This window comes from Apodemus sylvaticus, chromosome 13 (genome assembly GCF_947179515.1).
Source record: "Apodemus sylvaticus chromosome 13, mApoSyl1.1, whole genome shotgun sequence".
NCBI lineage: Eukaryota > Metazoa > Chordata > Mammalia > Rodentia > Muridae > Apodemus > Apodemus sylvaticus.
The window spans coordinates 36,067,705-36,083,936 of NC_067484.1; the positions used below are offsets into that span (position 1 = coordinate 36,067,705).

At 50.6% G+C, this 16,232-nt stretch overlaps 1 protein-coding gene across 2 annotated transcripts in view; it reads left to right on the top strand.

Annotated features, from left to right (window-relative positions):
• Window positions 1-12,533, top strand: part of Arhgef37 (Rho guanine nucleotide exchange factor 37) — a 47,695-nt gene extending 35,162 nt beyond the window's left edge. For both annotated transcript variants that reach the window (XM_052155726.1, XM_052155727.1), the window contains 4 exons: window positions 1,929-2,057; window positions 3,900-4,095; window positions 5,548-5,708; window positions 9,484-12,533. In XM_052155726.1, coding sequence (XP_052011686.1) covers window positions 1,929-2,057; window positions 3,900-4,095; window positions 5,548-5,708; window positions 9,484-9,693 — 696 coding nt within the window. In that variant the 3' untranslated portion in view covers window positions 9,694-12,533. The remainder of the gene's footprint in view (window positions 1-1,928; window positions 2,058-3,899; window positions 4,096-5,547; window positions 5,709-9,483) is intronic.
• Window positions 12,534-16,232: the final 3,699 nt, after the last annotated feature.

Genomic DNA, 16,232 nt, shown 5'->3' on the forward strand with positions numbered 1-16,232 from the left:
GTACTTCTAGCAGCCATTTCCTGCTGGGACCTTTCCAGGCAGTGCCCAACTCAGTCCTCAAGCAGTCCTATACAGTATGGGGTCCTCTCAATAATAAAGAAACCAAAGCCCAAAGAGGTAAAATGGCTTCTGCAAAGATGCAGAGAGGACAGGAGGTTTTGACCCCTGACTGGGCAGTAATGGAGCTTTGAACCCAGGGATCAAGAGCCTCTCAGGAAGGAACCATCAGCTGAAGGCATAATCAGATTCCAAAGCGCTCTACATAGACGACCACACGCAGATTTGCGGTGAAGAATTTAGAAGTCTGAGTTGGCATAGGAGAGGAAACAGTCCCACATCTGGCTCTGTACCGTCAGTGTCAGAGCTGAATGGCTCATGAATCAGGCCTTGGGAGCCATTTCCACGCTCTTTGTCCCAACATTGCCTTCTGTGTTTCCCTGCTGTCATCTGACTCCCCACCCCCGTCTCTCCTTTATCCCCATGTCCTATCTCCTCACCTCCCCACTCCAGTCAACTTCCCAATCCGTGGCCCCACTCTGCCATGGTGGCTTGTCCCTCCCTCCAACACTGCAAACTCTTCTTCACTTGGAACGACCTCAACGGTCCCCCAGGCCTCTGTTGATGCCTACCATCCAGTAACAGATGAGCTAGTCCTCTCAGGAAGCTCCCAGAATTCTTGTTGTTCTGGTGGAGTGGAGACTACCCCCTCCTCACCCTCTGCACACCAGAAGAACTTAGTAATGTATGTCCTAACACATGACTGTTTGGTGCTTACTAGAGCCTGTCTTCTGCTGGAGTGGTGTGGAGCCATGTTTTCCCTCAGTTGGGGGTGAGGGCTGGAGAGCCAAGTGGTTCCTTCTTTGGATCTCTTACTGCTTACTACTGGGCCCTGCCTCAGGCATACTTTTTGAAGTATGAAGCTGAAGTAGGCCTAGCGTTGTACAAGAAGAAGAGTGAATCTGATTAGATAAGTCGTTTGTTTTTTTTCTAGTTTCTCTTACTAGGTGAGCAGGGCTGAGGATGTCAGAGCAGGGGGTTTATAGGCATAGGAAGCACAGGAGTGATGGTGGTGATGATGGGGAAGCAAAGGAAGCATCTGATTGGTCCTGAGCTGTGGATGGCTATGACTTGCCTAGGATTGCTGCCAAACCTCCCTTGCGTATATCCAGGGAGTCATTCACCTGGCCTCACTCCTGTGATTCAAGGTCTGCGTGGCAAAAACCTGTCTTTTCTCTGCAGCCCAGGAGCAAGGCCATAAATGAGTCTGGCAGTAACCCAGAGGGCTGGACATGTCTGTTGGCTGTAGGGGTCTCATTCACTCTTGAGCTGTCTGATGAGACTGTGGAAGAGTCTTAACAGGGGAGGGACCTCATGGGAGAGCTCATTACTCACAAACTGTACAAGCCCTTGCCAAAGTGGCTGGAACACACAGAGGAGCAGAATGGCCTGACCTTAGGAGGGGTCAGGGGTCACACCCACTTGTAGACGTATGTCATGACTCTTTCCCAGTCTCCTGCCTGTTTTCCTCCATGGCTGGGCTGGCTTTTAGGCAGGCTTTGTTTCCCTGTGTCTGTGTGAGATTGGGACTCACCAGGCCTGCATATTTGCCCCTCAGAATCTGAGGGAAGAGTAACACTGGTGTTGTGAGCCTTTGCACACTGCATCTGACAGAAGGGGCCTGGCTTAAGTGTGTTGTTTCCCCTTGATCTAATCACAGTAGGTAGGGGAAGGGATGCCAAGCCTACCAGCCCCAGGACTAGGGTGTCGTGGTGGCAGTGGTCCTCTGCCCCTGTGGAGAGATGTTTTCTTAACAGAAAGGGGGATGGTGGGCAGGCAAAAGCAGCAGTCTGGGATTAGAGGGTGGGTGCCCAGGCACCCCGTGGCCCCGTCTCCTGCAGAGGCTCTGCTGACAGCATCTTCCCACCCAGTTGCCTCACTATGGCGTCTCAGAGCCAGACTTCCAGAAGCTGCTGGAGGACATACTGGGCCAGAGCAGCAGCCAGCTCCGCCTCTTTCAGGAGAACTTTGAGAAGGTACTTCCGCCCTCCACCACTCAGGTAGGTGTCCGTCCTCAACCTCCCATGTCCTGCAACGTGCTTTTCTTTCCCCTTTACTCATGGAAACATTTTGTCTTCCTGTCTCTCCTTGCTTTCTGGGAAAAAGAAACAAAACAAAATCTTATATTCACACACACACACACACACACACACACACACACACACACGGGGTGGGGGGTAGAGAGGCAGAGAAGAGAGAGAGAGAGAGAGAGAGAGGGAGAGAGAGAGGAAGAGAGAGAGAGAGAGAGAGAGAGAGAGAGAGAGAGAGAGAGAGAGAGAGAGAGAGAGAGGAGAGCTATTTTCTAAACTACTTGAGTAGTTTACCTAGGCAGCACATATTTTACTTTTTGGAGTGTGTGTGTGTGTGTGTGTGTGTGTGTGTGTGTGTGTGTGTGTTGAGATATATCTTTACATATATCAAGCTAGTCTTGAACTTGCTACATGGCTGGGGCTTAGCCTGAGATAGCTCTGAGCTGTGAGGAGAGGGTTTCTGGAAGTGGGGCCACAGGTAGTTGTGAACTGTCATGTAGGTGCTAGAATGAAACCCACGCCATCTGGAAGACCAGAGACTCCTGAGCTGTCTCTCCAGCTCCCCAGGAGAACTTTTTCTCCCCATAAAACTGCACCTCTATGTTTAGCCTGGAAATATCTGTCTGCTTGATTTTGTTCTCTTTCTGTAATGCTGCCATTGCACACAGCACACAGGCCTTGTAGACCCAGTAGAAGCTCTGTCACCGAGCTACATCTCCAGCCCAGTCTTATGTAGACCAGGCTGGGTTTGAACTCACAGAGACCTGCCTGCCTCTTCCTCCCAAGCACAAGGATTAACAATGTGCATCCTGGTTCCTAATTCAGACTCTTCATTAGTACCAGGGCAAGAGTCTCTGCCCAGATCTCCCTGACAGACACCTCTACCTGCCCTGTACCCCACACCTCCAAATAATCATACGCAATGCAGCCAATACAGCATGCATATACACAGTTTAAGTAGAGAATATGGTAAATGTATGTATTCACACGTTTGGTTTCCCCTTGGTTTTACAGAAGTGGACAATCATATCCAAACTCCTTCTTGATAACAATTTTTTTGCTGAAAACAGTGAATGGAAAAACAGGAAATTCCAGGAAGTTTGGGAATAGATTGAGGTCCTCTCTCCCCCAAATCTCTCTTCCCAGATAGATGGCATTTTTTTTTTTGTATTTGTTTGTTTGTTTGTTTTAGACCAGACTGGCCTTGAACTCGGATACCCACCTGCCTCTGCCTCCCAAGTGCTAGGATTAAAGGTGTGGCAGTTTCTATCTGAATAAAACCCTGCTGTCTGTTCTTGTTGCACCAGTGCATGGGGTTCCTGCAGTATGAAGTATGCTTCAGTGCTTTGCACACAGTAGGTGTCCAATACACGTGCAGTGGAAATTCCCAGAGTCACAGCTAGCTGGTGGAAATTCCCAGATATCCTTCATCCTTAGGAGTGTCAGGAGCTAGTGCTGGTCCTGAATTAGCCTCTGAGGATTCCAGATGTGTACCATGAAGCCCATAGCCTGGTATGGTTCAAAGACCTAGATAAGACATCTCCTGTGGAATGACTTAGTTTCAGGTTAAGCATAGAATTTAGGGCTGCATCCCATGAGTTCTATAACTGACAGATATCTATACTTGAATTAGTTGAAATTTTCTTCTAAAATACCGTTGGAAGCTAAGAGCCAGCCATGCCCAGTAGAGGGCATGGTTGTCCTCATCAGAATGAAGTCTTCAGTGGCAGAGGTAGGGATTTGCAGCTCAGCTCACGTAGGCACGGCCTTGACACTTAACTCAAGCTCTGGTGTCTGTCTCTGCTCTCTCAGCCACTCCTTCCAGGGTCTGAACACCAGATGCAGGCTCTCCTCACCAGATATGGCCCTGGGAAGTTATACCAGGTGACAAGCAACATCAACGGGACTGGGACGCTGGACCTGACACTGCCTCGGGGCCAAATCGTGGCCCTTCTACAAAACAAGGATACCAAAGGCAACAACAGTCGCTGGCTGGTAGACACCGGGGGTATGTGGGCCCTCGTGACCCCTTCATCTCCTTTTGGGAAAAGCCAGTTGCCAGAGGCTGCTGGGGAGGCATGGATGATGCTCTTGTGTGCCAGTCTGACTGCAAATTCAGGAGGGATGAACCCAGTGCCGGATGCTGGGGCTCAATCAGCTTCCAGTAACTCAGTGGTGTGTGATACAATGTAGCCTTCCTCACCTGTTCCTGGGTGCTGTGCAAGCAAGGCAGGCCTTATAGAATGTATACTCTATTGGGTGATACATGTAAGGAACTTGAATTGAAACTTTGAAAGATACAGATGTGTGCTGAGAAGGGAGCTTACTTCCCAGCCACACTCTCAGAATCTGATTTATGACCGGGACAGTAGATCTCTAATGGTCATGGACTTGGGATGTGTCACTGAGGTCTGGGGCTCATGTGTAAATTAGATAAAGAGGAGCTGTACTGTGAGCCCAGGGTAACAAAATGACCCAGTGGCATATTCTAAACATGGGTTGCACAGGATTATTGTTGGTGATATACTAGTTACTTAAGTACCTTTATGTGTATTATAAAGCAATGTCACTAGTTCATAAGTTCATGATTGTATTGCTATTACCACATGGCACAAGGCCAGACTTTCAAACCAAGCCAGCTTTTAAGAGTGAAGTAGAGTCATGTACAATGGTGCATGCCTCTAACCCAAACATCAGGAAGGCAGAGGCAGGAGAAGGACCACAAGTTAGAGACCAGTCCTAGCTCTGTAGAGAGGTCTAAGGATGATACAGCGAGACCTTCTCTAAAATAATAATAATTAAAAGAAAAATAGAAAGCAGTACACTCTGAAAATATGTCTGTGGGGAAATAGTGCGAGGATCATTAGAGAGAGGTTTTGGGGCTTTCCTAATGGCGTGACCGCAGGGAGCTTCTCTGAACTCAGTGGTGTCAACGTGAAACAGAGTGACATTGACGCAGACTGAGCCCAGATTGGTGAGAAGACTCTGACCGCCCGGGAGGCGGGAAATGGCGGTCATTCATGGGGACAGCCGCTGGGCAGCACGGGGTGGGTGCTGCTGAGAGGAAGCCCAGAAGTGTGGAAGGTTGTCCTGCTCCTGAGGAGAGCTGGGGAAGCAGCCTTGCTCTGGGCGGCCACTAGAGGGACATGAACAGTAGTGCCACCAAGGGGAAATGGTTGTCATACCAGCTCAGAGGTGAACTTCCTCTGTCAGATAACCGGTTTCAGACCTCATGGCTGTCCCAGTGGAGAGCCTCTGTCGCTGGGGGAGGAGGGGGCAGGGAAGCAACAGCGAATTCAGAATGGGGCCGTGGGAGGAATATGAAGGTCCCGAATGACCTTGTACTGTCTCTTTAATGCTGGGAAGCCAGGCTCCAACACTCACATTTACTGCCTTTCCCCACCACTGAAAAGGATAGGAAGCTGGCCAGCAGCTACTGAACCTTCTGCATGTTTCCCAGGACACCGTGGGTATGTGCCGGCTGGAAAACTTCAGTTATACTGCCCCATCGTTTCCAGTGAGAAGGAGCTCAGAGGCCAGACAGGGGTGCATGAAGACTGCTGGCTTCCAACCCCAGAGCCCACCCAACCGTCTGTTCCCACGGTCCCAACCATGAGCCAGGTGAGTCTGGAGGAGGGCTGAGAGCTAGCCTTCCCTTCCACTAAGGCTTGGATTTTCCTCTATGGTTGAAGTGCCTGCTCCTTCTATCAGAGGGCCCACGTCCTTGCGAGACCAGGCAGAGACCACTGATAAGTTCTTATCACGGCCAGGGGTGGGACACAGACAGAGGGACTTTCCACATGAACACCAGGGAGTTAATCCAACATCCCCCTATCAGCAGGATAAGCGGTTGTCTAGTCACTCAGTATTTGCCAGGTGTGGTGCTAAATGAGGGTCACAGCGATGAGCAGGTGCAAGTCATCCTCCTCCTCAGACTTACAGCCTGGGGGACAGAGTGATTAGATTAGCCCTGTGAATGTGTGAGTGAATACAACGGAAATAAGACGTTTCCTGCTGTGGTAAGGTCCAGAGTTCCAGAGATAGAGAGGCTTTCTGAAGAAGAATGCTTTCTCCTTACATAGGAAGGAGGAGTGGGAGTTAACTGGATAAAGGGGGCACAGCGGGGTACCTGGGGTGAGTTCTTAGAAAGCACAGCAGACACCTGGTGATCTGCAAGGGTCCCAGGAGGAACCAATGAGGTCAGAACCTGAGGGACTCGAGAGGGCAGGGTGTAGTGAGGTGCTCCTGGTAAAGTCTGCGGGGCCAGGCCCAGACAGACCCTGTGCCCTTGGAGAGGGTGTCAGCCTTCCCTACAAAAGCAGTGGGGAGCACAAAATCGCATGTTCTTGAATCTGTTTATCAATATAAACAGGTAAGCCATGTATGAGAGGACTACGTATGTTGAGGACTCTTTCCTTGGAGAGCTGTAAGCAAAATCTACTCCCTCCTCATAGGGCAGCACCAATGGCAAATCAAAGCACAGCTCCACCATGGTCCGAAGTGGGGAACCAAGAAGTTTACTGGGCTTTCTCATAGGAGATGGGTGAGACGTTATTTTTAGGAGTGCAGGTGACCCCAAAGTAGCTGCAAAGTCTCACCCCATTGTAGATGACTTTCCCAAAGCTGCATAGATGGATCCCCTGCCCCCCGTCAGTTAGTCTTTTGCTACTACTTACTTATGAGATCACATGAGGTTCGGGCTGATTGGTATACAAATGGCTGAGAGGTGCAGGAGGGAGTGGCTGGGATCACAGACGAGGCTCCAGTGCTTGTCCCCACACTCCTTCTATGAGATTATGTGTGCCTCGGACAAATAGTGGCACTATTGTGACAGAGACGATGGTGGCCATCGTTGGAGGATAGAGTTCTGCAACCCTGTAGAATGGAGTATTCTTTTGATATAAAAATGAACAGAGTAGGTCAGTACTGACATGCTGCAACACAGATGAACATACTAAGAGAAAGAAAGGCCAGAAACATAGGGTAGGATCCCTCTCATATGAATGTCCAAACTAGGTAAACTGGTAGAGGAAGAAGGTGGGTTTCTGGTTGGCAGAGGCTGAGGGGAAGGGAGTGGGGGAGATTGCTAACTGGTATGGACTTTCTTTGGTCACAGTGGGCATAGTTTTGAAATTATACAGTGGTGATGATTGCGCATATCTGGGACTATGCTAAAGCGACTGAATTGTATACTTTAAAGGGATGACTGGTATGGGATATGAATAACATCAAAAGGAAGGGAGGCAGGCAGGAAGGAAGGGAGGGAGGGAGGGAGGAAGGAAGGAAGGGAGGAAGGAAGGGAGGAAGGGAGGGAGGGAGGGAGGGAGGGAGGGAGGGAGGAAGGGAGGCAGGCAGGAAGGAAGGGAGGCAGGCAGGAAGGAAGGGAGGCAGGCAGGAAGGAAGGGAGGCAGGCAGGAAGGAAGGGAGGGAGGGAGGGAGGAAGGAAGGAAGGGAGGAAGGAAGGGAGGAAGGGAGGGAGGGAGGGAGGGAGGGAGGGAGGGAGGAAGGGAGGCAGGCAGGAAGGAAGGGAGGCAGGCAGGAAGGAAGGGAGGCAGGCAGGAAGGAAGGGAGGCAGGCAGGAAGGAAGGGAGGGAGGGAGGGAGGGAGGGAGGGAGGGAAGGAGGGAGGAAGAGAGGGAGGGAGAAAAGAAAGGAAGGAAGGGAAAGAGGGAGAAAGGAAGGAAGGAGGGAGGGAGAAAGGGAGGGAGGGAAGATGGAAAGAAAGGAAGTAAGGGAAGAAGGGAGAAAGGAAGGAAGGGAAGAAGGGAGGGAGGGAGGAAGGAAAAAAGAAGGAAAGGAAGGAAGGGAGGAAGAAAGGAAAGGAAGGAAGGAAAAGAAGGAAAGAAAGAAGGAAGGAAGGGAGGGAGGAAGGGAGGGAGGGAGAAAGAGAGGGAGGGAGGAAGGAAAGAAAGGAAGGAAGGGAAGAAGGGAGGGAGGGAGGAAGGAAAAAGAAGGAAAGAAAGGAAGGAAGAGAGGAAGGAAAGATGTGTGGTAGGGATGTAGCTCAGTGGTGCAGTGTCTGGCCTGGGCAGAATAACCCTTGAGGTTTGGGGTTGGAGAGACTGCGGAGGCCATGCAGGGCCCTGGTGCTCAGTCCCTAGGGCATGAAGGGTTGGGTTTGCAGGGGCAGAGTTCTTGACCATCCCCCACCTCAAGCACCCTTGGGTGGTTTGGGAGGATTGGAAGGATTGGCCATCCACAGACAAGGAAGAGCTACAAAGATGAGACATGAGTGAAATAAAGACTGTGGACAGAGAAGAGCGGGATCCTGAGGTGCTGAGGACGGACGGGGTGTGGGACGCCCTGGGTCAGGGCGCCATGGAGCTGAGAGCCAGTGTCCAGGGAGGTATACAGTTCCCACCGCCCCTACCTCTTTCAGTATCAGCTAGATGTAATGCAGCAGAACGACAAAGGGTCCCCAAGAATCACACTAGGGACCTGACCGCCCTACTCAGTGCCCCTCCTCCCACCAAAGGGGAGTGAGGTTGCTGCCACCACCCGGTTATCCAGCTACATCTGGTAGATGTAGATGGAGTCTCCAGGAAGCTCTGCCTAGGAGCAGTGGTCCATCGCCCCTTCCTCTGTTCCTGGATCCTCTGTGGGACGCCTAGGGCACTCTCCCATGATGCTTATCGTTCTGAGTCATCGGTCACACTAATGGTAAGGAGTCAAATCAAGCTGCATTGACTGCACCCTTCTTCTGCACCAGGCACCGTGAGAAGCCTGCACAGGTATTCATCCATCTGCTTTCTCAGTAACCTAGAGGGTAGGACATTGTTACAGACACATGTAGATGCTGGCAACAGGCCACAGAGAACTTAGACAGCAGTTTGATTAATGCCTTCCCCTCTTATTGTTTTCTCCGGTTCAATGCTTTGCCCTTAAAAAGTAGCCATGTCTTCCAAACCTCACTATTCCTAAGTTAGCAACTGGTTTGGACGGATAAACTAACTCCCTAGATCTGGGGAGGGAGAGGCTGCTGAGGCTACCCACTGATACGGCTGCAGGGGTGGTGCACACTTTCAATCCCAGCACACAAGAGGCTGAGGCAGGCAGATCTCTGAGAGTTCAAGGCCAGCCTGGTCTACAAAGCAAGTTTCAGGACATCCAGAAACCCTGTCCTAAGAAAAGGTGGTGGTGGTGGGGACAAATACAGGATGGAATTGTAGTAAAACCCAGAGCCTGGCACAGCAGTGTCAGCCAAATAGTAGTTATGAGGCACAGTAGTAGCAGGCGCAGCATCTATGGTGCTAGGAATGTGCCTGGAAAGTGATGTGTCCAGGAGTAGAAACTAGACTATGTGTGAGCGTGGTGGGGACATAGGATGACACCCTCGCTGGATGGAGTTTGGCTCTCTGCCCCCTTGACCATGTGTGTGTTGCTCCCATGTGTTTCAGGTGGTGGCAGCGTACCCTTTTGTGGCCAGGAACACCCACGAGCTGAGTCTACAGGTGGGCCAGCCTGTGACCATCCTGGAGGCCCAAGACAAGAAGGGGAACCCAGAATGGAGTCTGGTGGAAGCAAACGGACAGAGGGGATATGTGCCTTCCAACTTTCTGACCAGGACCCTGAGCCCAACTCCCTGGGGCTGGAATCTTCCCTCTTAGCATGCGCTCTTGGGAGCCCCCATTCCTAAGGAATGGCAGAGACTTAAAAGGGTGTGTGACCTAGGGGGTATGGTGCAAAGCACAGTGGGAATGGGAGAGGCGTGAAGGGCACCCGAAGGCAGCAGGAAGTGGTGACTAGGTCTTACAGAGTGCCTGGTGTGGGAGGCCACAGTGGGAGGTTCCAGCAATGCCACTCTCGTCTGCATAAAGAAGCCATCTCAAGGCCACAGCCGATTAGCTAGGGCTTGCCACAGCTCGAAGCTCATCCTACCTCTTACCTCTTTCATGTCTAGGATGAATGTTGCTTGTGTTAGTCGTAGGCGGGGCAGCTCTGAAGAAGACCAGACCTGCCTGGCTTAGCAGTACACTTCCCACAGCGTTGCCAGGAGACACCATGGCTCACCAGTCACAGTTTCTTTCTCTCTGCCTTGACATGAGTTACTGTGAACAGTAAACCGAGGAGAGTCCTGCTCAAGGGGAAGCCATGGACCTAGGTTCTGAGGAGATTTTCTACTAGGTCTGGGAATGGGCATGGTCTCTTCACAGGTCTGGACTGTGTGGGCAAACTTGCAGGTGGTTCCAGGAAAAGGGGGAATTTGAGGGTGGATCAGTGGGCGTGTGAGGTTGGTTTCAATGGTGTATACTTCTGGTGTTTTCTTCAGACTAGGAGACAAAGGAACTTGGCAGCCAATGCTGGTGGAGCTCTGTTCGACAGGTGACTACTGGCCTGGTGAGCTGGGTAGGCGAGAGATAGCGTGATTTCCTGGTTCTGGGTAGAAGAGCCAGGGGAGTACAGGGGGCCTGGGTTTGCCTCTGAGGGCATAGAGGCTGCAGGGAGCTGAGGTTGTGTAGATGTGCAGCCTAAGACACAGGACACAAGGCAGCTTTCCGCCTAGGCCAAAAACCCAAGTCATGGGACCTAGTAAGGATGTCATGAGGCTGAGGATGCCAAGATCCCTTGTCAACCAGGAATCGTGACATCAACAAAAAGACCGTTAATGGTATCAGGATGGCGCAGCCATTGGCTGGCTTGGGTTAGCAGAGTAAAGCAGTCCTGAGCCACCCCTCATGCCTAAGCCAACAATGTCATTTTCCTTGAGCCTAGGATCTGACTTCAAGCCCAGTCAGCATGGATTAACAATAGACACATTTTGAGACATGCCCTGTTAGAGGATTTTGTTTTGTGTGGATCTGGAGTGTGCAAACTAACAAGGTTGTGACATCACTAGGCAATATAATCTCATGGGACTATGACACACACACACACACACACACACACACACACACACACACAGCCATTGTCTGTAGCTGACTGTTGCATGGCATGTGGCATTGAGTACAATCTAGGTAGCCAAAGTCCCAGTGCCTATTACTTGGTGAGCAAGTCATTTCTCAAATCTGAAAACAGAAACCCCTCAAAGCAGACCCTGTTCCAAGATGGCAGGCCCTCGGGGGCAGTGTTGGGTGTCGTCACTCCTGGGCAATGTCCCTAGGCTGTTGCTTTAGGTCAAGAGTCATTGGAAGATCCCAAGATAGTGAAAAGGGTGATGCACAATAACCTCTGTACAACTTGACAAATTTGGAATTGACCCTCTTGAGAGACAGAGCGTAAAACAGGTGGCTACTTCAGTGTTTTCAAGACTACGTCTGTTTTTCGATCTCAAGTGCCCGTTTGTTGACTTTGGCTTCTGAAGAAGGGCTCTTGAGAAAGTCATCCTTGCCTGTGTCAGACAGTCTGTAATGAGCCTCCTCTGGGCTTCTTGAAGCACCAACCCTGTATGATGCAAGAGCAAGACTCTCCAGCTCCTTTCCCAGCCTCGGGTTCTCTCCCAAGATGTTCTCAGCTCGCTTTCCTATCTGTATCCTTCTCAGGCTTCAGATCAAAACAGGAAGTGTAAACAAACAGATGACAAAGCAGAACCTGTACCTGCAGCTCCCACAGGTTTTTACTGACAGCTCATGGTGAAGCTGAGACTCTAACTTGGGGTCCTTAGCATGGCTCTTCGATGCTGCAGTTACCTGGGTAGCTCCAAACTGCAGCAAACCAGGAGCCGATGATGTCATTGATCTGGGCGTGGTCATGGCCTGGGGCTTCAGGAAGCTAACCAGGTGAATCTCACATGCAGCCACGTTGAAGACCTCTGCCCTAGACATGCAGAGGTAAACAGCTAGACCTGGTCAGAGGTGGGACAGGGGTAAGTTAAGTTGTGTCCCAAGTGAGCTTTGCACTGGCTATCTAAGCAGGAAGCTTTAGAAGCAGTTTGGAGTAGGGCAGCCTCTTCTGTCAGGCCCCAGAATATATATTTATTAAGTGCCATTAAAGGGGACCTGAACAAAATTGGATGTTCTCGTAGGCATAAGGGAGAAAAATTAAATATACTTTGAACCAAGGCTATCTCATGAAGGAGAAATAAAAATGTATTCAGTACATGTGGGTTATAGTTTCTCAGACCAGGGGGTGAGATTAAAATCACTGGAGAGTGAGAGAAAGTGTACTGAGAAGACGGAGCGTGGCCTGGATTTTCTCCAAGGGACTCTGTGTAATGTGCCTTTTTACCCCAATGCCTAGAGCCATTGCACCGTGTCTTATTTATTTCACTCTTGGGCTGTCCCGTGCAGACTCACAACCAGAATTGCCTAAGAATGGAACAGAACTCCCAGGAGTTGAAAAATGGCTCACATGATATCCCCTCCCCTCCCCCCCTTCCTCAAAGCCAAGTGGGAACTCTTTAACCCTTTGAGCTCCAACTTCGTTTAGGATACAAGGGGACGATTGTAGTATCCAAGGGGAGATGAGTGTGGTGTGGACTAGTGGCAATAAAGGACTTCGTATGACTCCGGCTGTGGGCTAGTATACCATTCATTCACTGTTCTTGCTAGATAGGAAAATGACACCTTGTTTGTTCATATGTGAGTGTCTACTGCATACTCTTGATGCCTCTAAGATTTGGGCATAGATGCTGGGGATATAGCAAGGCGTCAGACAGATGGACTATACCTTTGAGCCCACAATCTGGGCAGAGAGGCAAACAAGTCAACACTCAGTTCTATGAGTGTGTTAGGAGAGTGCAGAAGCTAGAGCCCAAGAGAGGTGTTGATCTCTGACCTGGACTTGGCCAGCAAGGAAAGCTTCCCAAAGGAGGTGATAGATGACCTCTGACCCAATGGGTGCCTGAACTTATGAGGTCAGGAGGGCCTAAGCAAATGCTAAAGGAGACAGCTGATCACAGAACTGAACTATTATGGAGCCAGAGTGAAGGGCTGTGGGGCTGTGGCAGAGGCAGTAAGAGGCGCGCCTAGGCAAGCCTGCAAGGCAGAGGGCTTCAGACGTGCATGGGAGCCTCTGGAGCTGTTGAAGGAAGAGTGAGATGCTCAGGGCTACAGTTCTGGGAAATCACCTGGCTCTGGCTAGGCGCCTTGTATCCCCATAAATGACACCTCTTTACAAAGAGTGCTGCCTCCTCCAGAACCTTCTACACCTCTGTCATACGCACCCTGCTAGAGGTGTCCAATATGTCCATTGTATAGATGAATGCCACAGAAGGAGCAAAAACACTGAAACTTTTATGAAACCCTCTCCTGGCCGGAGGCACACTAGTGTCGTGCAGCTTTTTGGCCCTGCAGGGCTCAGTGCCATTGACATCACAGAACTGCTTGCTGCAGCGGGGCTTAGATAGGGGGAGATCTGGGAGGGCTGAGGTGGTCTCGGGAGGCTCACTAGAAGAGATGGGCTTAGATTCAGGACCTTGTAGAGGAGACATGAGAGAGTGCCCGTCTCTAGCGAGAGGAAGTTCGGCCTCAGAAAGCCCAATCCAGAACAGTGTTTTCCACACACATCAGGGCAGATGCACGTACAAACTCACGGAGACTTCGACAAGACCCAAACATACTCTAGCCAGACAGAATCCCAGCACGGAGGAGGGGAAGTGGGCTCAGAGTCCATCCCTAACCAAGAAGTGATTGGAAATCGCTGGAAATAGAGGGAAAATCCGGATTTCTCCAATAGAGTGATACCGGAAATGAGCAACCCTACCTCAGGGGCCCGAGCTCAGAAATCGTTGTCCAAGACAAATCAGTCTCTGTGTTGGTTGGTGTTTTGTTTTTCTTTAATTTTAAAAGCAAACTCTTACTATATATTTCTGACTGGCCTGGGACTCACTGTGTAAACCAGGCTGGCCAAATCTGCCTGCTTCTGCCTCCTGCATGCTGGGGTTAAAGGTATGCACCACCATGACTGACTGGCTTTTTATTTTTTATTTTATTTCATTTCATTTTTTTTTAAAACAAGGTAGTCTCTATTAGTCCTGGAGTTCTCTATGTAGACCAGGCTGGCCTTGAACTCAAAGAGTGCTAGGATTAAAGGCTTGTGACACCACGTCCAACCGTCCAACCATGAGGTTTTATTTTTAAAACAGTACTGGAGAGTGCAGGTAGGGCTTTTTGTGTGCTAAGTGAGCACTTCACCAGTCAGCTTTATCCCAGCCCTGCAATCTGTTTTCCCCCTCCCTTTCTCCTCCCCACCCCGTTCCTCCCTCCCCCCTCCTCTTGGTTAAGAATCAAAGGAGGGTCTGGAGAGATGGGTCAGCAGTTAAGGATAATTGTTCTTGTATAGGAGCTGAGTTTGATTACCAGCACCGGTGTGGCGGCTCACAACTGTCTGTAAATCTGGTTCTAGGAAATCTGACACCCTCTTCTGGCCTCTGAGGGTACCAGGCAAGTGTTACACTGACTTACCCAGACAACACACACACATAAAATAAAATGGAGGTACTGTGGGAACTGTGACCACGAGGGGGCAGCAGGGATCTTCTATTCAGCCAGAGAGGGTTTTGAGGATGTGAACTGAAATGCCTATGCCCTGGCTGGGCCAGTGAGTGAGGCAGAAAGAAAGGCTGGGAGAGGGACCTTAAACAGGATGATGGTTCTCAACCTGTGGATCACGGATTCACAGGGGTCGCCTAAGACCATCGGATACTTAGATTACAATTCACAACGAGCAAAATTACAGTTATGAAGTAGTAATGAAAATAATTTAATGGCTGGGGGGGGGGGTCACGACCACATGAGGACCTGTATGAAAGGGTCACAGATCTGAAAGGTTGAGAACCACCACACTGGGGAAGACGTGTGGGCTGCATTTGGATTGCAATCTGTACACCACATCTAAAGGGCTGCAGCTTCCTGGCTCCCAGCCAACTGCCGCCACACCAGAGTGACACTGGTGGCATCAGACTGGCTGACTCCACGAGAGAAGCCAGAAGCCAGAGGTTTTGCTGGGCTCTTCTGAGGCTCACTCAGTTTGGTTTTGTTGTAATCCAGGCTGGCCCACTCTTTCCCCTCCTCAGCCCCTGCAGTACTGGGATTCCAGGCTTGTGCCACCACGCCCGGCAATGTTTCCTTTTCCTATGGAAATCTTCACGTGGTCTACGACAGGCCCATCTTTGCTCCTCCTGCTGGAGAATCTTCTCTGAAGAAATAGTTTCGTGTCTTGACATCATCGGACATTGATTTCTCTCCCTTGGATCTTTGGGAAGTATCGTTTCCCTTAGAGTCATTTCTCTCATGATTATCATTGATGCTGAGTCTGTTAACTCCTTGCCTCTGTCTTACCAGTGGGGACCAGGGAGAACTACTCACCAAGATTCTCCCAGCAAGTGAAACGACATATTGATAAATCCCCTGGCCCAGCCCTTGGCTCCTCTATGCTCAATGACATCATTGTTAACGTTACGGGGAGCGTGAGGAGAGATGGAGGGAATTTGGCAAGGTTTCAGGGCCTGCTTGCCTCCCTGTGTGTAACAGGGTAAGGACGTCTGGCCGCACCCCTGTGTAGAAGCCCTTATCTCTGAGCCTGCCGTGTGCCCGCGCGTCCTCAGGGATCTGAGTCTCCTTGGAACCTGCATAGGGCCTGAGCTCTTCACGGTGGCTGCAGGCCGGGCCATCCCAGACTCCCAGGTGGCTGAGGCAGAGAGCACAAATATGCAGCCCTGCTTGCGGAGTCGCCTGCTCCTGTCTTTCTTGTTTGCCTCCCTGGCAGATGTGTACCATAGGAAACATTTCCAAGGTGGATCGATTGGATTCACGGGAAGCCCTGGCCAGTGGGAGGAGCCAAGGTATCCACCCCGCCCCCCATTTCTCTGTCTTCTCAGTGGTCCTACCTCACGGTCCCTAGTTGTGCTGACCGGACCAGGCTTTGCTTCTAGTGTTTGTTGGGTGGCTCTAGATCCTGAAGTAAATGTGGGACTCTCTTTTCCAGCTCCCTCAGTCCAGGTATTCAAATGCTGTAGGCTTGCTGACCTCAGGAGTGTGTCTTCCCCCTGTAAAATCCACCGCCTACGTTAAAATCCTCCTGACCGAAAGACACAATAGAGTGGTTTCTAGTTTCTGCTTAGACCGATATACCACAGAAACTCAGGTTCAAAGCAAGGCTGGGCCTTCACCTACTTAGGTCTCTCAGTCAGCCCATCCTGTGAGGGACACTGGATACCAGCTCTGACCAGCGACAAGGCAGCAGCATCTCTCTTCACCTGGAGCTACTG